General features: G+C 36.6%; 2 protein-coding genes across 5 annotated transcripts in view; one reads left to right on the forward strand and one right to left on the reverse strand.

Moving 5' to 3' along the window:
* The first annotated feature begins 601 nt into the window (after positions 1 to 601).
* On the forward strand, positions 602 to 10,668 carry LOC103716323 (FKBP-like peptidyl-prolyl cis-trans isomerase family protein). Of its 4 annotated transcripts, none has more exons than XM_008804275.6 (7): positions 602 to 851; positions 993 to 1,056; positions 1,155 to 1,387; positions 6,843 to 6,952; positions 8,042 to 8,150; positions 8,236 to 8,312; positions 10,368 to 10,668. In XM_008804275.6, exons 1-7 carry the CDS (start codon positions 806 to 808, stop codon positions 10,485 to 10,487), a joined length of 759 nt encoding a protein of 252 aa, XP_008802497.4. In that variant the 5' UTR covers positions 602 to 805; the 3' UTR covers positions 10,488 to 10,668. The 4 variants fall into 4 exon arrangements, with proteins under 4 accessions (XP_008802497.4, XP_088574844.2, XP_088574842.2 ...); XM_088718718.2 differs by lacking the exon at positions 10,368 to 10,668 and adding an exon at positions 9,150 to 9,719 and having other exon boundaries at positions 626 to 851; XM_088718716.2 differs by lacking the exon at positions 10,368 to 10,668 and adding an exon at positions 9,154 to 9,331 and having other exon boundaries at positions 626 to 851.
* Positions 10,669 to 11,324: 656 nt separating this feature from the next.
* LOC103716322 (ARM repeat superfamily protein) overlaps positions 11,325 to 26,415 on the reverse strand; it is a 37,328-nt gene continuing 22,237 nt past the window's right edge. Inside the window, exons 26-39 of the mRNA XM_008804274.5 lie at positions 26,195 to 26,299; positions 25,040 to 25,129; positions 23,132 to 23,340; positions 22,835 to 23,045; positions 22,538 to 22,720; positions 21,876 to 21,971; positions 21,725 to 21,792; positions 21,277 to 21,634; positions 20,759 to 20,974; positions 19,811 to 20,497; positions 19,318 to 19,727; positions 14,889 to 15,141; positions 12,679 to 12,849; positions 11,325 to 11,804 (exon numbers count right to left, since the gene is read on the reverse strand). Of these exons, the coding sequence (XP_008802496.4) occupies positions 11,574 to 11,804; positions 12,679 to 12,849; positions 14,889 to 15,141; positions 19,318 to 19,727; positions 19,811 to 20,497; positions 20,759 to 20,974; positions 21,277 to 21,634; positions 21,725 to 21,792; positions 21,876 to 21,971; positions 22,538 to 22,720; positions 22,835 to 23,045; positions 23,132 to 23,340; positions 25,040 to 25,129; positions 26,195 to 26,299 (3,288 nt within the window). The 3' untranslated portion in view covers positions 11,325 to 11,573. The remainder of the gene's footprint in view (positions 11,805 to 12,678; positions 12,850 to 14,888; positions 15,142 to 19,317; positions 19,728 to 19,810; positions 20,498 to 20,758; positions 20,975 to 21,276; positions 21,635 to 21,724; positions 21,793 to 21,875; positions 21,972 to 22,537; positions 22,721 to 22,834; positions 23,046 to 23,131; positions 23,341 to 25,039; positions 25,130 to 26,194; positions 26,300 to 26,415) is intronic.

A 26,415-nucleotide genomic window follows, 5' to 3' on the forward strand; every position in this document is an offset into this window, starting at 1 on the left:
ATTTTAATTAAAAATAAAATAAAATTTTAAAATTACTTTTTTGTCTCCTATCGTGATCGCGTTATAAATATTTCTTTTTGCACATCTACTCATTAAGAATATTTTAGTCATTTTAATTTAAAACAGTTAATTTTTTAACGGCGTTAGATAGCACAGGTACATATGTAAAAATAAAAATAAAAAAAAGAGTAAAATAGCAAAACAAGTGTTTTACGAGGGTATGCATGTAAATATCAATTTGAAAGGATATCCAGGAAAAAAATCAAAAAAAAGAGAGAAAGATTTGTATTTAAAAATTATCGTTTATTTTAATAAACAGAAAAGATGGCAATGACGACAGGTTGCCTGGAACCATCATATATGCTACCCACCGGGCACACCGGTGTACTGTGATGCAATTTAATCAGTGCCCTTGTGTCATCAAACGGCCATCCCATGTGTGTGAAGAAAGCCCATCAGCTTTGGAAAAACGGGAACAGAGGCAATCAGACGGCCCAAACGGCCAGCCCATGTGCGTGAAGAAAGCCCATCAGCTTCGGGAAAACGGCAATCTGACGGCCCAATCAGCCCCACTGGAGATGGGGAGAGGATAAAGTCACGAAGAGGTGGTTGCCGCGGCTTGCGAAGGAGAAGCAGGCTTGCAGCTGGAGCTGCCACCCACCCCTTCTGGCCTTCCGTCCGCTGCGAAGGACGGAAGAAACGATTCCACGGAGATAACGCCGGATGCCGCCGCCGTCGGTGGCCTGAAACTTTACAAAGAAAGGGGGAACAAAGAAAGAGAAAGAGAAAAGAAGAGAAGAGAACCATGCAGATTACTATTTCTTCTCCTTCTCTCTTACCTTCACCTCCTAGTACGTCCCTCTTTCCCTCTATCTTCCCATTTACATCTTCCCTTCTTTCGTTTTTTTGGGCTTCTTCTGTGGGCACGGATTCTCATGTTTTGCGCAAATTGATATAATTCTTGGTGTTATTATACGATTTCCATGTCGCAGGAAAATTTCTACCGATAAAGGTAGCCATTGGGTCTTCTAAATTCCAAAAGAAACAGGCACAATGGTAAAGAAATCCTCACGGTTGGCACAAGTTGATGATTCTTGGCGTTTTTATACTAATTGACTGTGTTGACTGTTTGATGCTTTGTTTGTGAGAAATAGTTTCTTGGGGGGCGAAGAAAGGAGTGTTGGTACATGGAATTGGGAGGAGAGTAGAAGCCGGAGAGCTATCATTGCGCTCTCGTTTGTTTCTTCGGGCCTCTTGGTGGCATTAGCTGCCTCTGGGAAGGTGAAAAGTAGAAGCCCGTATGATGAGAAACGCTTGTTTGAGCAGAACAAGAAGATGCAGCAGGCAAACAATGCGCCCGAGGACTTCCCAAATTTTATTAGAGAAGGTAAATCTTGATTCCTTTTGCCATTCTTTTTATATGCATGCATGGATAAAATTATTTATTGTTGAGGGGCTACTCAAGAATCAATTCTAATGAATGTTTCAAAGTTGAAGTATGGTTAAAATGATAACGGAGGAGGACTATTGCTTTATGAACTATCTTGATGAGACATTTGCAATAGTTTAGTAGTTCATGTGATGTCTTATTAAAAAAAAAATCAGGAGTAAATTGGAGAATTAGTATTAGTAGATGACACGACTCACATGGGGTAGTAAAACACCATTAACTGCCAGCTTTTTGAGGAATATTTACTTTTTGATTTTGGAGATTTTCGTTTGCTAGAGTGCATTTAACCAGTTGCTCAAGTCCATTTGGATTATGAAGACCACTAATATAAGAAATTGGTTGCCGCATATTAGAGGACTAATGACAAAAGGGATGGATCTTCCTCACACTTATCTTTCGTGGATGTTTTTGCTTTAGTTTGTAATTTTCGTTCTACTGTTACAAATATAAGTCGCAACTTAAGATGACTTTGTCTAATTATTAATATGAAGTTTCTGAACAAGTAAAATCTGCATACTTTTGGACTTCTTAGGATATTTTGCTTCCTTTCAAATTGCAAGCAACTTTTCCAGACTTGGATGAATCAGACATCCAAGCAGGTTTGGCACAAGACTTAATGTCCTAGGGCCTGCACCAAGATCATTTTGCTGGTGTAGTGCTAATTGACATTTTTTTCTCTTATCATATAACATGTTATCCTTTAGAAAACATATGATGCTTCACTTATTTTGGAAATAACATTCTTGGCATCATAAATTTGTTCATGTTTTTGCCTGTTCATTTATTCATGAGTTTGTATAAAAAAAGGATAGATGCAGAGGCAACGCACATAATATCATGGCTCTAAATGGAAACACAGAGGTTGATGTACATCATTTGTCATCTCTGGTGAGTCTGGAGCCAAAGGCTTCATGGGTTTCAGTTGTTAAGTTACAAACTTGAGTCCACAAAGGGAGCGTTAGTTATTTTGTCTGTCCAAGGGAATGCTCAACAATAGTCAATTTAATTATCACCCCTTATCTTTAATATCTTTCTTAAATGTGCTAATACCCAATATCTGCAGAACTAACTTGAGCCGCTCGGGTCGGGACATACCGTACCAAACCAATGCAAAAATAAGCCGGTTTTGCAAGTTAGTTTATTGCAGCACATAAACTGGTTAAAACTGGTATGGACCGAACAGAATTGCCCAGTTCAGCCCTGTAACACCCCGATTCAGCTGGGCCAAACCAATCAGGGTTATAAGTACCCCTCCCCATCCCCCTAAACCCTATCCCGACTTCTCTTTTCTCACTTCTCTCTTGCTCTCTCTCCTGCTCTCTCTCTCTCTCTCTCACTGTTGCTCACTCTCACCATGCCCAACTTCTTGCTGACAATCTTTGCCTCTGAGACCTTCTCCATCGCCACCGGCTTCTGCTTCATTGGTGATCCACCTTGAAAACCCCATGTAGTGGCTTAGATCTAACCCGTGGCAGTCATGGATCGATAGGATGCTGGACCACCTTTCCTCCCACCCTCTCTCTTTCGGATCTAGGAAAAATTCTAGATTGGTGAATCAGAACCTGACCGGCATCGGCATGCATATTGTGTGTCAATATGTATGGTACTATAACATACCAACCTCGGGTCGCAATACCGATTTCACGAATCTTGTTAAGACCTTTAAAAAGGTACATAATTATCATTAAATTCATTTAACTATTATCTCTTTATTAAAAGTAAGTTATACAAAAACAAAATGATGACTGTTTTTATTTACCTTGAAAATTGTTTATCCCATTTCTCACTTTGCAAAAGTGTAAGCCCTTATCTTTTTTTTTTTTGAGAGAGAGAGAGAAAATGGAAGAAGTAAGTAGCTTCCCCCTATTTATTGAAGTAAGTAATTATGTAGAAGAGTGGAGAAGAGAGGAAAGGTGATTGATAGGAAACAAGTAAGAAAGGCCAAATGCAACAGAATCGGTCCACATCAGTAAAATGATTGTTGCACCAAAGACCCTAGGCTGCTGCACAATTTAGCATGACCCTCCATCAGTATCTTGGAGCATAACTTCTCCCAAGGGTCGAATGTGTGTAGTGTCGTTAGAAGAACAAAATAAATGGATGAATTCTTCTTAGTGAAAATTCTTGCATTTCTTTCTTTCCAAATCTCCCAACATAGAGCCGCACAAGTGTAAGCCCTCGTCAGCATTAAATGTTAACCTTTTGGCAGATGCCTCAATATTATTATCCTTGCCTTGCCTTAAGATGTGAGCTTTTTAGACCTTGAAGCATAATTTTTAATGTTTAACAGGTGTTTCGTATTCCAAAACTCGAAAAAAGGATGAGAAAGTAATTTGTGAGACAATATGCCTATGATTGTACCAAATACCAATTTTACTAAGTCCAACAACTTCTATTTCTCCAAAAGAAAGTCATTTTATTGTGGTTAATGTTAAAAGATACCATCTTGTGATACTTTACTTACTAAGATGGACCATGTCCTAGCACGATACCATAGATTTTGTGTTAATATCCAAATGTTAAAAATGCATACATCAATCTCCTATTAAACTGCATCGTTAGACTATCACAAAGCAAGCACCTCTTAGTGGCACATAGAGCCTTGGAGGTAAAGCCCATGTCTGCCAAATTGTCAGGAAGATGACAAATTTTTCCATTAAACATGAGCAGCAACTAATTGATTTGATGTTGTTGGCAGTTATGTTAGGATAAGGCATAGCTAGAGCTGGAGATCTGATATAAGATAAATGAGTTTCAATTGAAGTCATCGTGGTCATCCCACATGACCCTTCTAACAAGATGAGCACATCATGGAATGATATGTGCACCTAATTTTTTTCATTGCTTAGTTTAGTATTGGGTATCCATGTATTATATGATGGTAGGAGTAAGCAGCCATAACAGTAGAACCTGACACCTGGGTGGATACAAGGCAAGAAATAGACGTGGAGTAACATAAAGGATCAAAGAAATCAGGTTCTTCATTGAGATTACTAAACCCAAAATGGGTGAAAATAAGAGTAAGAAATGATTCATCAACAAATCTCATATAGGAAAGATCATATTGACACCTAGAAATGATTTGCAAACCAAGAAAGGGAGTAGATAGACATGCAAAATGGGTGAAAAGTTTTAAGAGAAATTTAAGATGCTAAAGTTGTGTGCAAAAGAGGGTCGGGAAGAAACACGAAATGGAGTGTTTAAACTTACATGAAATAAATACAAAGAGCATAGAAAGTATTTTGAATAAAAAAAGAGTACATTGAATTTGAACAAATTTGGATTCATTCAAGTCATATGAAGGGCATATTCTACAGAAGAATTAGTAAAACTCAAATGAAAGAACAAAAAAAAAAAACCTATTTAAAAGATTTGGATCACTTAGTTTCCCGAGCTTGAAGGAACTATGACTTTTCTTTTCCGGTTCCATTTGTTCAATTGACAAGGCGTCGCTTAACTCATAATATTCTGATAGCTGATAACTAATTAAATACAGTTTTGTAAGCCCCCTGAAGGAGGCTGTTATGACCCCCAAAGTTATTAGTGCTCAAAGTACTCAAGAAACTTGTTTTCAGACGATTAGGTTGTTTGGTACCAATTACTTTACAGAAGCATTAAAAATTGAACTTGGTATTATTAAAGGAGATTGATGGCTGATGTAATTATCTCTGGTGCATCTATCACACTGAGCCTTTTTCAATTAAAGCTTTACTAAGTCTGATGGCAAGTAAATAAAGTTGCATGTGTGCAATAATTCCACTATTGAGGGTAGTAGCATAGCATTTAGAATTATAAAAGGATATGGCCCTCAAATACAAAATGTGAATGCAATAGACAACTAAAATAGATGGGACTATTCCATTTTTATTCTTTAATTTAACATTTGTGAACGCAAGTCGGGATGCCAAAACTTGTTATCCTCCGTTCTCTTGATTCTTCAAAGTCTAGGGTAATTTTGAAGGGTTGATCCTTGGTTGCATAAACTTAAATTGTGAACAACCAGGTAGGTTTCAGTACCACTAGTTACCTAGGTTTCACAGCATGACCCCAACGTTGCCTTGGCCATGCACTTGGAAGTAAATGTTACAAAGTTGACATTAAATTAATCCAAGGAATGTGTAATTGTCTCGAACCACCTGGGGCATACCGAGTCGTACCAGCAACTGACCGGGATAGTTCCGGCATTCAAAATGAGAAACTAGTGAAGGAGGGGGAGAAGGAGAAGGAAAGAGAGAAGGAAAGAGAGAGAGGGGGAGGGAGGGAGAGGGAGGGAAAGAGATGAAGGGTGGGACGGTCGGGGAGGGTTGCGGAGGGGCGGAGGAGAAGCTCCACCCTCCGGACCTCTATTTTGTTCAAAACAAGGGTCTCAAATAGGGTTCTTTTTTTATTTTAAAAATATTAAGTAAAGTCGGCAAGGGGCTAGCCATCCACCACTCTGCATCTCTCTCCCTCTCTGCCCTCCTCTCTCTCCCTTTTTCTCTCTCCCGTTCTTCCTCTCCCCCACCCTCTCTACCATGTTTGGACCGCGCTTCACCGACCTTTGCCATTCCTCTCTCTCCCTCTCCCTCCCTCCCCCTCTCTTTTTCTCTCTCCCGTTCTCACTCCCCTGCCCTCTCTGCTATGTCAATACGGGTCTGGCATGGGACAGCACGGGGGTGTACTGAACCGTGCCGCCGGTCAACCGGTACAGACCTCGGTACTGCTACAACGATCCTTGAATTAACTGCTCCAGTTAAAGTTCTGCTTAGTCATTCCCTATAACCTTCTAAACTAGAGTTGCATTCCATAGCAAATCCTATTTTCATGGATTAAGGCCTGGGCGGTGACGGTTCATTTAGTGCAATTATGTGTACGATAAATTTTGAATATTAGTTGTTTCTTTATTTGCTTTCACATGCTGAAAAGTCGATGTTGCTTACTTAACTTTCAGTTAACACATGCACAATGGTTGGTGATGTTTCTATATCTCCATTACTCTGATAAACCTCTAATTGAGCAGAAATCCAGCATATTGGGAAACAAATTGGAATGGGTGTTTCATATGTCAATGATGAATATGCTATATGGTAGACTATTGGAGACCAAAAAACAAGCAAAAAAAAACAAAGAAAGAGGGGATGACACACTTAGAATGGATATATATCTCGTCATCCACAAGTCATGGTTGAATAATATTTGCAATGATGTCGTATTAAAATATCTCGCTAAGTGTTATGGTGCCTAAATGGTGATAATTGATATGCAAAATTTCTGTGCTCTACCTGTTCATTTTATTTCCCTGTTAGAGGTGTCCATGCTGGATACATGTAAGCTAGGTCATCTAAATTTGATATAGAGAGACATTATTTCTAGAATCTATTAGACTAACTCTTGCCCATGGAACATAATTCAGGTTTTCAAGTCAAAGTTGTGACATCTGATAACTATGTAAAGCGTGACTCTGGACTGATATATCTTGATATACAAGTTGGTAAAGGTGATTGCCCAAAGGATGGTCAACAGGTTTTTCCTTTCATTGTCTTGTAAGAGTCATAATTTTATTATGCTTATTAATGTTGTTGATCAGAATGAAAGCAGAAAAAAAGGATGTCCTCTTCTCTTGCAGAGATGTTTTAAGAATTCGTTCTGTGACTTTAATAATGATTCAGTTTACTTATTTTTATGTGTTAAGTGAGTCTACATGTCATTTTTTCTTTTGAGGTGCAAGAAGACACTGCCGGGGCCATAAAATTTGATAGAGGGAACGCAAAACTCGTTGATTTACATTGATGTGGATCACTGGCCCCCTGTCATCACAGTACATGTCTTCTCCTACCAGCTACTCATATAACAAAAGCCCCTTTTCCAAGTTCCAACTCCCCATGTCTTCTGGTTTCCTACATCAAGACCTCAGTTCTGATGGTCCTGCTGCTCTTAAGTTCCTTTTTTCAATCCTGTACCTGCAATAACGACCCCCTATCAGACAGTCGCACTTGTCAAAAGTTTCTAGGACAAAACAAGTAATATATATATGAGTCATAAGAGAAAAAAGGGCTAACATAAATGTAACACAGAAATCTTGCAAGGAAAAGTTAGATGCTGGTGTGTTACTCTTCTGCTGCTCCATAAAGTATATTTCAGCCGATTGACCTGTCACTTCAGCACTGCTCATGTATCAATTTATATTTTCCTCCCAGTGCAGTGTACATTGTGAAACAAAATCCGAACAAATCCCTTCTTCCCAAGCTCTTTATCCTGTTATTTCGTATTTGTCATGAGCTTAATGATTACCTTTAGTACCCTGCATGGCTTGGCTATAATCCAAAGTCCTGAGCCTGTTGTTTCTCTCCCTCTGGAAATTTGAAGGGACATTGCATACTTCACCCTTCAAAATGTGGCTCGTACAGGCCATAGTTGCCAAAGTACGGAAGAATATCTTCTATCTGATGTTATGAATATCTGGGAATCAAGCTTTTGAAGATAAATGAGCATTTTCACCTGGCTCTGTGATCTTTTGTAGATGTTTAGTTTAGAGATTTCACTATTTTCATTTGTAAATTCTTCTCCTAGGCCTTAAAGGAGGTAACTGACGCTGGTTCCTTTGGATAATAGGTGACATTTCACTACATTGGTTACAATGAATCAGGCCGTCGTATTGATAGCACTTACCTGCAGGGGGCACCTGCCAAAATTCGGTTGGGCAATAAAGCATTAGTCCCAGGCAAGACTGTTAGGCCCAGACGTTGAGCCATTTTAGCATCTTCTTGTACATATCTATTCATTAAATATGATATAAGTCAATGCAGGATTTGAAGAAGGAATACGAGACATGAGACCAGGGGGGAAGCGAAGAATCATCATCCCTCCGGAACTTGGCCCTCCAGTAAGTCCTATACTTTGATGTTTTCTGTAGTTCTTATTCTCTGTTTTTTCATAGGATAAGTATATAAGGTTGTTAAGCTGCCTAGTCCTGTCTATGCTAGTTTCAGGCCTGGAATTCTCTTGCATGGATGGTGTCTAAGTTGATATTTTCATTTTTTTGTAAAACATAGAGATCAGATATTTTAAGTAAATTAATGACGTGCTACTGTGAAAAGATCATTTTTCCATATATCAAGTACTGGTTTATATTTCAATCAGAATTTATAAGCTGCATATGAACCATTTCATTCCATTTCCCTTTTCTTTTTGTCATCAAGGATTTATTAAAGCTTCAAACATGTGGCAATTCCACATAAATTTTCTTAAATGTGTTCCTTTAATTGTTAGAAGTCCAATCTCTCTCTCTCTCTCTCTCTCTGCGCGCGCGTGCGCTCGTGTGTGAAATATACACAAGATTTTAGAAACTTGACTTATCAGAGATTGTTCTGTTCACAGGCAGAACTTCTTGGTTGACATAGCTTACTTAAATTACACCAAAACAACCCCATGTTGGGAAACATTGCACAAACTCGTGTAGTCAAGTGACCAGTCTAGACTAGCAACATCATGATTGATCATTCTGTTTTGAGCCACAGCCATCAAACATGTTCTACATCCACACAAACATTTTTGGAACAGCATATTCACCTCATTGCAGCAATATATGTGTTTCTCCCATTAAAAGAAAGGCTTTAGCTAACCTCCCAACAAGAAATCCATAAGCATTCTATACTCATTCCTATAAATCTGATGTCCTCTTTCATATTCTGGACAAGATTTGATCAGATATATGAAACAGACAGGCAAAAGGAAGATCAATGATTAGAGGATGAAGAGGAAGGCATCTCAATGGAGCTTGCTCTAATGCTATGGCTATCTTCAATATGGTTGATACAACTACTGACCGATGCCTAAATCTTTTCAAGGAGTGACTGTTTGTTGGTTAAAATTCCTGGAACAAAATCCCAAAAGGGAAGGTAGGAAAATAATATATTAATGATAAAAGAAGAGATAGGAAGAGCAGAAGGGATGATTAGCAAGAGACAGAAGAGAGGAAGATGCATAATAGAGTGCACGGCTTGAACCCTTGGTTTTGAAGAGAGTTATAGGTTCTGATTGCTACCGGGAACAAAAGTGAAATAGTGTGCATGTGTTTGAGAAATTTTGCAGAATTGTAAACATTATGTTTTGGTGCTTAACTACTTGACATCAAGTTCTGGTCCACCAACCATAATATTTTCCAAGAAGTTTTCTTCCCTTGGAGTGTTAGGTTACAAATACTAGTAAGTTTGTTATGATATATGGCTTACTGAAATTGAATACTTATAGAGTGGCATTTAATGAATCATCCCATGATGAATTCCCTGTATTCTCTATTTGTTCAATTGTTTTATTTGGAGTCCTTACTTTGTTATCATCACTTTTCACTGCATGACATGCTCTCTAGTACCCAAGTCATCATACATGAAACAAACAATAGTATACAATATTTCTGCCATTGATCAACGAATTCAATGTTTTTTAGGTCCTAACCTAGCTACAAGCAGAAGTTACACCTTTTATCATTTTCTTGTTTTTTTTTTTTTTCCCCTAGATGTTATCAGAAAAATTCTCTCAAATTTTCTACATTTGTGAAGGATAATTCTGCATTGAGCCGATTCTCATAAAGTTTATGCCTCCAAGCACTTTGATTTTAGGAAAAAGTGCTACCTAGTTTGCTGTGAGACCACTGTGAAGAATATTTTGTGAGCATCTGAATGTAGAACTAAATTTTGATCATGGCTTAGAATGATTTTTAGAAACGCAAGTCATGATTTTTGCAACACCAAGTGTTTGATTGTGTGGTGAAATCTCCTGAAACACCTAAATTCATGAAATTCAATATGTTCCATCAGCCAAAGAAAACAAGGACTGGGATAGTAATTAATGGGTATAACTCGAGCAAGCAGCTCTATTGGTTGACAGGTCTTATGCTAATATCAGTTAAAAATTCTGACGATTATACTTTTCATTACAGGTTGGACCTTCTACATTCTTCAGTGCAAAACAATTCGAAGTTTTTGATGTAGAACTACTCAATGTGCAAGACTGTCAACGAAGAACCATAGTGTTTTACTCTGATGTCGTGTGCAACTGAGCAACCTTCATAATTTCCTTGATAGTTAAATGAAAGTCCTATCGTGCTAATTAATATTGTATATTCTAGTTGACCGGAGAGAGGATTTTTTCCAAAAATTTAGATATCGGTTTGACAATTATGTTGCAAGGCGTATAAAGACTTCTTGAGCATAGTTTCTATGCCACATGAGCAGCTGAAATTCTTGTTATCATCATCCTCCTCCTCCATACGTGTCCAACAAACATGGCATCAGGTGTAGAGAACCTCTAAATTGAGAAGACCCTATGGAAGGATTGGATAAATCATACCAACCAGCAAATTTTGTCAATGTTTTAGGTTTCCCATTGCGTAACCTGTCAACGATCCAAGGTCCACTCTCTTTAACCCACCGCTCAGCTTGCCCAGCTTGTATGTTAACATTATCACGAGTCATAGCCATTAAGAAATCTAAATTGCAACAGTCCAGCTACCCATCATGGACAAGACATGATTTGGTTCGTTTTAAAAGAAACCATCGATATTTTTTGCATTATCTCTGCAATCAACCGGGTCCTCAAAGTCTAACATCCTCGGCTCGCATGTTGCTAACATGTTCTAATTTGGTAACCATCAAATCCCAAGGGAAACATAAACAGCAGTATGTGTAAATTATTCTCTGTATAATTCTAGTCACCAGTCTCCCGAGTTCAATCTGAAGCCAAGTTGAACTGTTCTAGACAGTTAACCTTTTGATTCGACCATAGCAAAGAATTCAGCTACGCATTTCACCTCACCATTGAACTATTTTAGGCCCTCTCCGACCTGTATAAGCTATGCTGCCAAAAGGGCTACAAAGTCAAATAGACGATTAGGAGATTTCCATCAAGAAATTAACTTAAATTTTTAGTCAAAAAAGCTTGGTGGGTTAATTTACATTTGATCTCTGATAAAGAATTGATTAATTTACATATACTAGTTTGTATGTCATCAGAAAGATGAAAAATTCAGAAAAAGAACTAGAATAATGATGGCAGTGAGGTAGCTCTTTCAGGCTGGCTCCACCTGCAAATATGCTCGACCTTTTACATTTGATCAATGAAAAAAGAGAACGAAGTGTTGAACTTCTCAGAGGTACTGCCGAAGGCTTTCACCACTAAGGGTCTCCATCTCCTTGAGAATCTCTTGGGCTAGAGTTTTCACAGGAAGCTCCACATCCTCAAGCAGTTCACCAAGAAATGGGATCGTCTCGGGCAAGAACACCAGATACTCCTCTTTTAAGTGTCCTACCAAGTACTTGACGACCTTCAAGCCTAGAATCCTTGGGCGGACCTTCTCATTCCTTGTCTGCATTAGCACCTGCCAAAACAAGCAGACAGATTAGTTTTTACAAACAGCAGCATCCTGCATTAAAATAACCAATAGTATCTATGTACTAGAGATCTGATGCCAGGGTGAGAAAACAAACTGAACCTTGAATATAGTCTCTATAAGATGGGATCAAAGACAACATTAACCAGTTAACATGAACTTCCCTCAAAATTGAGTTAATGAGTCCAATAACAAACATTTTGCTGTCTATTAGTAAAATAAGTTAACAAAGAACATGAAATATAACAAGGTAACTAGAAATGACAAAATGGTTACAGAGTCTCGACACCATTCCAAACTCCACGCACTGAAAATATTTCTAGGGAACCTCACAAAAGATGACAACATTAACCAAAAATGGCTTATTAAAACCAGATGATTAACTGCCGGCCATTCTACAAGTGAGTTGCCTCCATTACTATATGAAAGTAGAATCAAGGTGGTAGCATTTTTCATATTCTTCGATATGCCAACCACAAAACCAAATTTATGACAAAAAGTGGAATAAATCTCGCTTTGCTGGCTAAAATTGGGAATAGGAATTTCACTTCCTACGCATGTAATATCTTTACAAAGAACAAAATGACCATAGTCTCCATCAACTAATAAAACTGTGAGCTTTCTTAGCTTTCTTACCCCCTCAAGGAAATTCGCTAGGTCCCTGACAGGTTCTGAAATTCACTAGAATCTTTTTCGCTAATAAATAAACATTTGCAATGCGAATAAGTCAGTGAATTAGCTCATGAGAACTGTCTTTTCAGAAGCACAAGGACATGAAGCTCATCATTTATTATATATTCCAACAAGTCACAATGCACATTAGAGTAAAGAATAGGACTCCACAAAATGCATCTATGCTCACCTCATGGTTCAGTGGCTTCCATAGAACATCAGAGCGTGCCGTGACAGCCATCTGTCCCAGGCACAATACCAGTGATTCATCAACTTCTTCCACAGCAGGAACATCCACCAATTGCTCAACATAGGCAGGGGGTTCCACCACAAGCTGTGAAACAATAGGTCTCAGAAGAACCTGTAACAAGAAGGAAAAGGAAACCATTTAAAATTAGAACACTTAGTATTTTTTCTAAAAAAAAAGATATAAATGATTTTAATTCTTGGTGCTACAACATTCCATCTTAATATTTTTTTTTAAAAAAAAAAGATATCAATGATTTTAATTCTTGGTGCTTCAACATTCCATCATCATCATTTCAAAGTTAATTGAAGGGAAACATATACCAATTATTATCATATCATGTAGTTTAGAATAGGTGCTGTGTACTTAAGCCAAGTGTAGTAATGTCCCAAATGTCTTGCATGGCATGCTTGCTTGTTTTGACATTGAGTAAAGAACCAGTTGATAAGTCACTAATACAATTCAATTAATATATTTCAACAAAAATTATTGAAGTAAAAATCATGGTATTATATCTTGGCAATCAACAGTTAAGTGTTCTAATATAGAGCTGAAACTGATCCAAAACCAAGGCCAGTTTTGGCATTTGGTCAGAACCGATCCTGTGTGGGGGGAGAGAGGGTTTCAGCAATTGTGCAAAAAGGAATAAACTTGGAATTTTACAAACTCACAAAATTGGAAGCATTAAAAATTTAAAATATTCAATTTACAAGGGAAACAAAAAAAATATGTAGAAAGAACATTTTCAAGGTTTGGGGGAAATCTTAGCTGTTCCCAAAGTAGACTGGACCACCCAATGACTGCATTAGTAAGATATGAGATCGGATTTCTGAAGCTTAAGCTCAAATCCATCTCCCAAGCTTCCAAGTTTGAAGCTAAAAAAGCTCATTACAATTAATAACTCCCTAAAGATCTCCTAAATCTTCATGGACAAATATTCTGGATACAAAGTTTTCTATGTGACAGACTTGCAACTTCTTCATGAAAGTATATATTTTTACAAAAAAAAAAGGTTCTTATTGTTTCATTAGCATGATCGATAATTCATATCCTATAGGCTCACAATTTTATACACATCCATATTGTCATGAATTACATTGCCAGCAAACAAAGGAACTATATATCACATAGAAAACGTGAAACAAACATTTTTAGCATTTTATTTTGTTGGAATAATTTTTTGATAATGTCAAACTAAACCAGGCACTGATAAATTAGACAAAGATTTTGAATGATACAATACAATCTAATGATGCCTACATTTTCCATACTTGTTTTACCCAACAGCATGTGATCCTCCTGTGCGAGCGAAAGAGTGTGGGACTTGGTGTTGTTTATACTGTGTAATACCTATTTCTCTCTGTACTCTTATATTTTCTAACTTTTATCATATTTAAATTCCTTTAGATCTTTTGTTACTTCCAGATGTCCACTGCTGCAACTTGAGACAATAATGGGGAAACAACCACAAGAATATGTTTGGCTCGGCCAAACTGAAACCAGCTCATGGGCCCTGGTTGGGAATAAGCAAAGAAAATAAACACTTCAATTAACACGCTCAAAAATTTAGATTATGAGCATTTGAAAAGTTAATGCAAGTTCTATATAAGGTGCCATTAACAAGGCACTCCACATATCTACCTTAAGTGTTGTGCTGAAGACAGCATAAGTACTATCTTAAGGATCATCCAACAATTCAATGTCCAAGTATTTAATTTTCATTCCGAAATTATTTTAGAAAGTGTCCAGGCATTAGAGTAAGTTTAAAAAGTTGTAAATCCTATTTATCTTACCATGATTTTATTTTCAACAAAGTCCGAAGCTGGGATTCCCATTGAAAATTAATAAATCAAGATTTGGCACTAAAAACTTGCCTAAAATGGCAAGAGTTGAGGTAGATGATACTGTCAAAAACGTATAGCAAAATACTTCCCCTAAAAGCGAAGGCTGATTATAGATTTAATGACAACCTTTCAGGTTAATAAAATAAATCCATGTGAAACGTAACTTCTACTACACCTATATAAGAAATCCAGAATTTCTAATGGAGAACAATTCTAAATTTCTTAGGGAAGAGAAGGATATTATGACATGAACATATATCAAAATGCGGCTGTATGTTTTTCAGATATCTAAATGGTGAAAAGGATAACCTGGAAGTTAGAGGAATCCAAAAACTTCAGGTCAGTATCATAGAGGAAGCACTGGTATAAGGACTTTAGAATCAGTGCTCTCAAATGCCATTGCTTTGCTGACAAAACATTATCCTGTCCACGATTATGTGTGTCCCCAACTTTGGCCTTTTTCCTCTTTTGTGTTGAAGTAGGTAAACCTGCATCTTGATCTTCAGTTAGATATCGTATGCAACCTTCAAGCAAGTACTTGAAGTAAGGTACAAAAAGGGACCTGCATTAAGAAAAGATGTCACCTGGATGTTAACATGAAAAGGGGGGAAAAATAAAAAAAAGAATAGACAATAAAGAAAACATTTAACTGACAAGAATCAAACTTCATTACCATCAAGATTAAGCAAACCAGCTCCTAACATATTATGGTTATAACAGATGGACATATTACTATGTTTTATATATTGAAACCCAATTGCTAGGAATAAGCAGGAAAATGACATTAGTAATTAATCAAAATCAGTCAGAACTTATAGCATAAAATGTTTTCAGGAACTCAGTTGGCAATCATGTTTACAGTCCTAGATTGCTTTCTACTTTAAAGCTAGAGGAAGCAATTGCAGGTCAACTACTTTAACTGAAGGAAATATTTCAAATACCAGGAAAGGAGGTGCTATAGCAGTCCCATTTCTCTGAAAGATCCAGCTATCATTATCTGACTTTCAGGGGTTCCCTTCATTATTGGAGGGAAAGATTGGACAACTTAGTGCCACATGTCTCAACATAATTATGGACAACTGTTACTAGGAGAAATTGTGTTGGTGAGAAACCTTGGCAAAAAATGGGTATATAAATGGAAAAATGGGAAGTATCACCTGTGTCAATCGAAGGACAGGATTCTGGAGCACATACTCTTCCATAGTAGTTTCAGGCAGGCCACTCTCGCATAGTAGTTTTAGACAAATCACTGTTCTCAGATGCTTGTCATTAGTTACTGTAGATGCACGGATTCTTTAGAAACACTGCAGCTAACTACCTTAACCCTAACCAGTAAGCCTTATCACATTTATATGGCCATATTGCCGTAAGATTTCAGAACATCTATGGTATTGAACCTTAATAAGAAGGCATCAATGTGAAATTATGACAAAGACTTGGATAAACATGCTGCACCAATAGATATAGCAGACAATCATCCTTCGTGGTAGATAAATTATGAAGCTACATTGATTTTAACCAGTAAGTCCTGTCCTATCCATATAAGATCAACTTTCGAATGAGTATTTAACAACCAACCCTCAACCACATGGGAACCCCCTACAGATATTAGTTTCAAGGCCCTAATGGACGGGTACCATTCAGCGCCATATCATGCCGAACACATGCTAAGCCACATGCCAAAGCTCATGCTATAAAATTAAGCCCGTGGCGAACTAGGACATACCACCAGAAACCTAATACAGGTACAACACATGGGTACATACACCGGAACTCTGACCATATCTGGCCAATGCAGTACATGCGATACAACAAGAACAGGCAAGACCATATCATGGTACTTGAATCCATAACTAGATTTAACTTCCTAGGTCAGATAACAAAGATGGGCCAGCCACAACTCTTAAGAAGGTATACTGAATTAAGAAAAGCTACCTTCCTAGATAAGCTATTTATGCTCATACAAAAAGGGATAACCCTCAAACATACCCTTGACAAGAAAGGAGTCATAGTAGAGGGGGAATGATTAGACTAAAAAGTCTTACCTTTCTAGTTTAGTTTAAGCTCAAACAGAAGGGGACAACCCTCAAACATACCATTGATGGAAGAAGTCTTAGCAGAGAGGAAAATGATGATATCTGAAAAGGAATTTTTATACATCTTCAGTGAACCATGCTATCTTGCCACAGGTGCGAATGTATTTTCCTATCAGAATGTTGTCTTTTCTCTGTCTAGCCTCTAATGGACCAAAGAAGCAAAAGAAAAATAAAGTAATAGCGCAAATTCAAAGTGTAAGAATATTTTAACAAAGTTGAGCTTTAACAAAGTGAGAAACTAAATTAATTAGCTTAAGCTGCTATGACAGAGGCAGTTCTCTTGTTCAAAGAAATTTAATCATGGGCGTGTATTTGTTGTAAGTGCACCATACAGATTTTCACTCAAAAGGACTCAAAATCTTCATTTCTTAGTCGCAACGGTCTCACACCACGCAAGAATAAGGAAACTTTATTCATAAGATATGCTATACTTCAGGAGCTCTAAACAGCCAATATTGGAACTACACCACATAACTCAAATTACAAAGAATGAAACCAAACTCTGTGCTGGTCTATGCTCAATAGCAACTACATAATATAACTCAAGCTCATCAGATAGTAAATAAAGCATAATTTTGGGAGTCTGATCTAATATGACTCAGACTACCTAGTTTGCTAACATTAGCCTGATTTCTTGCTAATATAAGCATCTGGCAAAGGAATATGAGTGCCAGATTCTCTGATAATGTAACCTATACCAAACAATGGTGACTAACCATTAAATATCTTCTGATATTAGACTGTCACATTGGATCATATTGTTGGTTCCCACATTCTTATAGTGCCCTCTGGTTAAGTCGTTCTGGGGCTTCAACCTACATTGGTTGTGACATGTGACCACCACCTATATCATCTCTTTAGTGACAGGTCTAAAAAAGGCCTATGTCACTGAAATTAATTGTTGGAAAATTCATGGATAAAGCTAGCATCCTTAGAAAAGCTGAAAACTCCCGAAGTGTGAAAAGAACTAAATGAGATAGTAAAATTGGTCAGCTAAAGTTTTATGAACAAGGACAGAATCAGTGCAACCCAAAAGGCAAGTTTTTGTCTAAGAGTAACAATCAGAGACAGAGGCAATGGTTTCCAGAAGCAAGTAATGGAATCTAAAACTCCATCTAAGAGAAGGGTTCACCATTCCAACATATTTTGAATCACTTCAATCGGTGTTGCATGAAAATGTACAGGTTTTCCATAAGTCTGTCATAGTGTCAAAACAGTCACCAATTACAATTTCCCCCTCATGCAAGATATGAGTGTGAAGTAGTTTTCAGCACCTCTCTCTCTCTCTCTCTCTTCAGGGGTGGGAGGAATGGGAGTCATAAACATGAAATATTCATGTTCTAAGGCTTCCTAAATGCACTAGTTGGAATCTAAGTTTGCCTTAGAATTTCCTTGATCCAAAAATAGAGAGCTACAGGACCCATGTTTTCAAGAATCCTCTCTTGGCTGAGTTGAAGTTCCCCTTGACCCTTTGCATTAAGGAGATCATCTTTCACTAGTCAATTTAAGTCTGTGGATTAGGTTTCTAAAATACTTGTAGAAGGACCAAGTTCTACACATACTTCAATGACTCAACAACAAGACATCAAATCATTGTATCAGATGAACAGAAATGAATTTACAAGAGAAAAGACTTGAAATTATCTAAGGGTTCGTTTGGTTGGGCTATATCAGATTACTGGGTACTCTGACGATTCCTAAGAATCATTTATCTAAGAAAATAATTGCAGGATAAAAAATTACTTTGGAAAATGGTATCAGAAAAAGATTACTATATTTAGTTAGAAGTAATCTTATATGAAAATTTTGCCAAATTTCCAACAATGCCCTTAAATAAAGGGTCCAAGAATAACATTTTTTCTCAATCCATTTGTTGGGCATTTATGGCTCATTTACATAAATGTTATCAATATTGGCCATTTCGAATATTAAAATATATATAAATGCTGTTTAATTTAAATATTTTAAATCAATTATACATATAATAGAAAATGTATTTCTTATTATAAATAAATTTTAATATATTTAGGTATATAAATAAATATATTTATTATTAATAAATCCTATGCTACATTTATTGATAAGTAAATATATGTTAATTATTTATTAATAAATAATATTTATTCATCAATATATTCATATATTTATAATATATTAATATAATTTTGATATAATATTATTAATATAATATAAGTGAGAATTTTTGTAACGAAATGATATTTTCAGATTACCTCATTTGGTAATCAAAACAAATACCACCCCTTGATTGTATTTGTTTTACCTTCAAAAAATAGATATGGGATCTACCATTTGTTTTACCATCTCTTTTGTCTCCTTTTCGTACCAAACCTAGTAATCTGACATGGGATTTATTTTCCCATGCCAGAGTACCCCCCAACCAAATGGACCCTAAGAATATTACGAATATTCAAGAATCAAGTAGGTTAAAGAACTTTTGAATCACAAGCTATCACAAAGGACCATCCCCAACCAAACCCTGCAGGTGATAGAGGAACATTTCTTTCTTCCCCATCAACAATATTCCAGGTAGCATCATGGTCATTTTGCGTCACTTCGGCAAAGAAAATAGACACCATAATCAGAAACAGAAACTGGGAAAATCAATATGCACGAGGGCTTACCTATGATGCTCTATAAGTTTGCTCACCAACATATAGAAGGAAATGGTTCGTTCCAAACTTCTGCTTTTCGTAAGATCGCTTCCTTCAAATTCAGACTCTGCCCATTCAAGACTGTGAAGGAAAAGAGGCCTGAACATGGTCTCCGTAAGTTTCATTGTCAGAACAATCATGGCATGGATGACACTTTGTTCTACCACATTTATGTTCCTGACTGATTGTGGGCATTGGCGGCGAAGATCAAGTGCTATCAAGCACTGTTCAAATAGCTTTGCATGATAAGTTCCTATAGATGACCTATCCATAGCACCAATCATACTAGATAACATTTCAAAAACCAAACATAGGCTTGATTCTCCACATTTGAGAGAACTGGAGTATATTTGCAGCAGAGGTTTGAGCATAAGGCGAACCTGCAATGTAAATATTTTCATGAAAATTAACAAGGGTAGGTAGTTGTACAGTATCTGATAAATATTTATGAGCAAAAACTTACTGGAATTTTCTCTGACAAAAGCTTTCGGACTGTAGCAGCTTTCAGTTTCACTTTCATATCTAATTCTAAAGAATATTCCGGATGAAGTACCAAAAGATCCAAGATATCTCCAAAATATGGATTCAGAAATCCATCAAGCTTTTCTACAACTGCCTCCAAAGTGACAAGTATGGACAGCAAGAGAGACACTTTGTGGCACGTAACTTCCTTAGAAACATCAACTTGGTTATATTTGGAATTTCCAATGGGGCAATTGGAGATTTCATGAGCTCTGGCTATCATATGCTTCATAACAAGGGGAAGATGAGATAGTGCTTTGGAGCCAAGCACGCTGATCAAAGCACCTGTGGTTCGAATGCACCCAGAAGAAAAGGTCAAATTATCGGAGCCAATGTGCTTTACAATAACTGTGAGGCATGTGCCGTATATTAAGTTATCAGATGGGAACTCTTTGGCCAATATTTCAAGGGAGGAAACTGCAGCAAGCTTCACAGGACTGTCTGAACCGTCCATGGTGTTATCAATCAACTCAACTATTTTTAAACACAACTCATTGAACGATGGAGCGGAGCTTTCATCTATATAAAGTGGAAATGCTATAAACTTCTGCTTCATTTTTTTCAACTCCTTGGGATCCTTCTGAACCAAACTATGGTCCTTAACAGTTTCAGATAGTAGTCCAAGCGTCTGTTCACAAAGTTGACAATTAATCAATTAGAGTCTTGTAAAAGAACAATTCACAGGCATCCAGATTAATATAGAAGATAATCATCAAGAGAAATGCTGGATAAGTAAAAGCATTTGAAATCATTAACAGAACAAAAGGTGAAGTTGTCTTCAGTTTATAACTTCCATTCCTACTACAATTAAATTTTCACTTCATGCCAAGCATGCATAACCACAATGTGCATATTACAGAAGAATGGCTCATGTAGCTGAATAAATTACCTTCCTTTTCACCCTTCCATCTGCATGCCCCAGTAACTGAGTTATTCCTTTGAAGTATGCAGAGGGCAACATCCACCTTGTAATAGTTTTTAGTACTTTATTAGCACAATCTTTAAATGCTTTTATGACATCTGAAGTGATGCTGACTTGTTTGCATCTCACAGTGACAAGTTGCGAGTGCAAAACAACCTGCTCCATAAGTTTTCCAAGTGTAATCTGTAAAATTACATAATTCATCAACCATATCATTGGAAAATTGGCCCAGAATTTTTACATTGATAATGAACAGAGAATTTAAAATTAAGAATGACCATAAGTGAACCGCCAGCTTCGCTGATGCAGTACTCGCTCAATGCAACAGGCATGCAATGGCTATATTCTACTATACAATGGTCTAAAATTCAGTTATTAGCTCTGCATATCAAGGTCAAATAATGATGCTTCTGGATTCAACAATTCTGAAACAGTTTTCAAGCTAAAATTGAACTTTGATGATCCTTTATACAAGAATAACGTACCTGCAGATAATCCACATCTTGCCCAGACTCAAGCTCAAAAACCAATTCAGTATCTTGCAACTTATATAGAATAAACTGCATAGCCAAATATAGTTCATGCAATAGCCATTCCTGTTCACTATGTGCTCTTATTTCTTGCAGAACCTTTACCAAGCAAGGAAACCATATTTTACAAGAATACTTATCGAATATTTGTGCTGCAAATTCATATTCCCACTCATTGAGGATTAAGGAGGATGAAGAAAAGAAATCATGCAGATCCCTCAGATGTTCAGAAGGAAATTTTGTAATCCGTGAAGCCAACGAGTGGAAAAGATATACAACAAGCACACCCAAGCTACCTTCTTCTCCTAATGTCCTGAAAAGCAATGTAATACAATTTGTTAAATAACTTAAGCAAAGTGCGAAGAAGAAAGCCATCTAAACCAAAACTTGAATTTCTTGGTACCTCAGAAGGTACACCATTAGAGTAAGTCTTCGGTGTTCCACGACATCTGGCAAAGCTTTTATGAATATCTGAAAGCAGCAACCATGCAATCAACAGGATGATAAGAAAGGCAAAATCAAAGTTCATGTGAGGACTTGCAACATCTTAATACCTGAAGCAGCTCTCCTACACTGTTGGTCTTTGATAACCAACAAGGTACCAGTGCTGATATCATATCCTCCAAAACTTGTTGGGAATGACTGTCATTCTTTGACATCAATGAGAAAAATAAAGTGGGAATTAGTTAATTCCTCTGTTTTGCTTCTTGTATTACTGAATCATCACTAATAATCAAGTAAAATTCTAGATTATATTGTTTTGGAAGTCTGGACAACATAATACCTAAAACATGTTAGTAATAGCTGAATGTACACGAGATCTTCAAGACAAATTAAAATAATGTCAAACATATCACTTACATAATAAGGTTACAATTTTTAATTGTTAGGTTTCTTGTATATAGTTCATTAACCGTAGCATATAGTTCATTAACCTTAGCACACAACTTCATTAACACTGAATGTTTTTATACAAAAGAAGTCTGACCCCAGGAGTACATACAGAAAGCAATCAATATACAAGGACTAATGGTGTTAGCATCAATCTGCAGTAACCACCAATTTAACAATTTTTAGTAGCAGTTATTTTCTTACAGAACTCTCCTACATAAATGTCAATATCTTCCTGAGGCCAAAGCATTTCATGGAACACAACAAAATTGAAAGCCATCCAGATGACAGAAATAATATTCAACTTAGAGATGTGATGACCAACCTGCTTTACAGCAGATTCTCCAATTACAGTAAATATATCAACGATATGTTCTGAAATCCATCTAGAAGAAACCTTTGCAACAGATGAGAGCAACAGGAATACATGATTGCGAGTTGCGACATCCCTAGCAGTATGGGCACATTCAATCAGAAGATTCATGTTGACCTTATCAAACATGTCATCCTGAAAAATAAATGTAAAATGATATAAAAATTAAATGTTTCTGATAAGGAAGAAGCAGATGATAAGAAAGAACATGCTAAACTAAAATCATCACTACAAGAAAATAATAATTACTTTTATTGGATGATCCAGTAAAAGTGAATCACTAATATCCTTAAGAATTAATAATGTTATTTGTTGAGCTTGATAGACAGCACTGATGAGGGACTCAGGAACTTCTGATAAGGCTCCGCTTCCTTTTTCACCTTGACCAATCAGACCAAGAAGCCAATCATTAGAAAAAAGTTTTTCTAGAGCCTGGAAAAGTGGTTGTACCAAGGATTCCCTGCAAATACAGAAGCAACCGGTGAGATATAATGGTAAGACTAGAAAAAGGAGGGGGGAGGATTGACAGGTATGGTTGGCACAAACCTTTTCTCTATATTCTTCTTGAATAACAAAATATCAAGAAAAGAGACAAGAATGGACAGTGTTGGTTCTTCTTTACTAAATGTATCTCGAGAGATGCCAAAACTGAAATGAATCAGATTTTTCTTTCTCTTCACTCTTTTTGAGGAGCCAATCTCATGACCTTGTAAGAGAATAAATTCAAGAAACCTAACTATGGTTGAGTGGTTGATCTGCCAAAGAAAAAGCATAACCATCAATTATATCATACAGCATAACCAGCACTTTAGACAAGGGTAGCAACGGACTCCAAACAAGAAGCATAATGCTTGGAAGTGAATCCAGTATGTTGTTTAGTACTACTGTTGATTTACATTAGTCAAGAAAAACAGATACAATTACATCAATTAACGCAAAGAACAAGCAAACGAGAGCAATGGAATAACGCTAAGAAAACTTCTTAACTCTTCTGTAACAACTCTAATGTATGAAACTACAAGTATGTGCCAAGCTTTAGCTATGGGGCAACATGCCATGACTCATTTCTAGGAGAGAGAGGCACAGAACCATCTCTTAATTCACAATTCATCATGTATACTTTTCATATTAAACTAGCTACTTCATCAGAATTTTCTTCCCACTGAATGAAAGTCCTTTTTCATGTTGTATGCAAAAAAAGCTAGAGTGCTTCAATAATTATTCCATTATATTCCAACACAAACTGAAATATGTGTAAGTGTGTAGCAGAGAGTGTAATTGATGGAGCACAGAACAACCTACAGAAAGATCTTAAAGACCTCAAACACTCTAGGTCCAAATACATATGAACCAGTATTGAGAAAATATGAGCAAGTTGTTGAAGAACTATAACAGGTATATAAAAATTCCATGCAATATGATACAAGATTCATCAAAACATACATTAATTAGAATAATTAAGTGAATAGAAAAATAAATGTCGCAATGATTAAGTCTCCAAAAAAAATCTCATGCATGATTCTAGCATTTAGTTACTAACGCATATCAGCATGATGTCCATGATCGGTTGAAAAATAGCAAGTCTTCCAGTACCCATTAGTGACTTCAACGGTAACCTTCAATTATCAATATATCAATTTATTACAGCAACAGATGCCAGCTTAGTCAGTGAGTTGCATCAATCAACAAAATCAGTAATGAATTATCGTATCCATTACACAACCTTGTAAGTTGGCAACATATTGCATGTGAAAGCTCTGCACTAGATTAAAAAGTAATATTTAAATGGTTGATGATAATAGTCCCAAGGCACTCCAATCAAAACATATAAACAAGGATTATACGCTACATGAAGCAGAAGTTTAAAAAAAAAAACATCTTACTTTCACCTAACATCTTTGCTTACATATTAGTTTAGTCACCTATCATGCTAGGACTTGAGAAATTGACAAACGTCCAGAGCCCAAATTTCCCTGCCCTCAGTGAATGTGTATAAAGAATTTACATAAGATACTCATTTTCCAGGTGGTTTATGTCAGCAGCAATGGAGTTTCCCAGATTCTTCTCCCAGCACTATAATTTAGTCCAACCTAGCAAGCAGTCTTTAACATGTAGCATCATTGTATGTATCAAAAAGGACAAAATATAGGACTCCTGTACTGCAGTTCTCCTATGCAGACTTTTGTTCTAGCATTACATTTTTCAGCTAGAATCTAGACTGCACAAATTTCTTGAAATGAATACTAAACATATCAAACTAGATAACCAACAAAAAAACCTTTCCAAGTAAACTAGGTTTGCTAACTCATGATAGCATGCATTTAACAACAGAAACAAAATCAGTCTTATTAAAGTTGAAATATAGAAGGCTACAATATGATATACCAAAAGCAGAAGAAACTCGACTACATAAAATCTCAGCAAACAGAAAAGTTTCTTATAGAAAGTACGCACATTTATTCTCAACAAAGCTTCTCTAGCGGCATTTCGTATGTCTCCATTATCATTCCGGAATAGCAAAACAAGGTTGCCAAAAAGCTGATCCTGAAAAATTATATAAATGTCAGATCATCACATGAATGTCAGTTCACAATCTAGTACATGTCACTGCAATTAACATGCCAACAACAATTATATAAATTCCTGCAATGATTCCCAAACTTATTTTCTAAGCAAAAGATGGGAGATATTTGGGTATCAGAAGACAAAAAGAAAGAATGGCAATCCAGAAAAGACTACCTCCAGACCAAACTAGCAAGGTAACTATATATTCTCCAGAATATTGCTAACAAACAAGCTTGACAAGAGATTGCTGACTCTCAATTTAACAAACAAGTACAACATGTACAACATAGATACAACCACTTTAAGCTATTACTCCTAAGGATGCATGGAAAGACATGGAACAATGATTCATTATGTCACTAGGTGTTTGAATAGCATGTTCTGCAATGCCTGTGGATTTGAAGATAACTTCATACTGATCTCTCACATTAAATAACTTGGAGAGAGAATAAATGGTGAGGGACAAGACATCAAGAGAGAGAGAGAAAGGATGCTTATAACAGAAAACAAGAAGAAATATTGATTGCATAACAAGTGAACACTACATGTAATGGACAGCATAAGGAATCTAGAGGCTGAGAACAACTGAACAAACTTAGTACTCTATCTTGCATTTCCCATATTAAATATATCCAGTCTCATACCACATAACATAATGACATGTGCCCAACTATCTGCAACTACATACTTTCTCCAGGAAAAGTTGAAAAGTTGATGATTGTTTTCATATTTGTATTTTTGGGTTATCAAGAATTAAATTTCAAAAACACCAATCCACTTCAAGTAAAACATGAATCTTTTCTTATATGTATGTTGCCTTTGCATGTCTATCTGCAAATTATTTGATATGAATATGGCACAAAGTCATGGTAAAACCACAGTATCACCATCAGAAGTTACTAGCTAGTTCATCAAAAGAAAAGTTTATGTAGTGCATACAAACAACTGCATAAGAAAAAAATAAACGCTATGGGTCTTATGGCCCTGAGCTTATTAGCTCAAAGTACAGTCTGACAATATGGACTAAAATGATTCAGCATATACCTGTCTTTCAGTCTTCAAACAACCATACATGGCAGGTGTCAGAGATTGCAAAACAGTAACGCATGGTCGTACAACAGCAGCATCATCAGGAGACGAAGCATCCACCTGAAAGTCGCAACATTCAAGGAGATAAAATAAAGATAGACCAACTAGAATATCGACATATATGATAAAGCTGTCGCAAAAGAATGAAATCACAAAATCAAATAATATCGATGGCC

This window comes from Phoenix dactylifera, chromosome 3 (assembly GCF_051530095.1).
Source record: "Phoenix dactylifera cultivar Ajwa chromosome 3, Ajwa_hap1_PhDact_Kaust_v1.1, whole genome shotgun sequence".
NCBI lineage: Eukaryota > Viridiplantae > Streptophyta > Magnoliopsida > Arecales > Arecaceae > Phoenix > Phoenix dactylifera.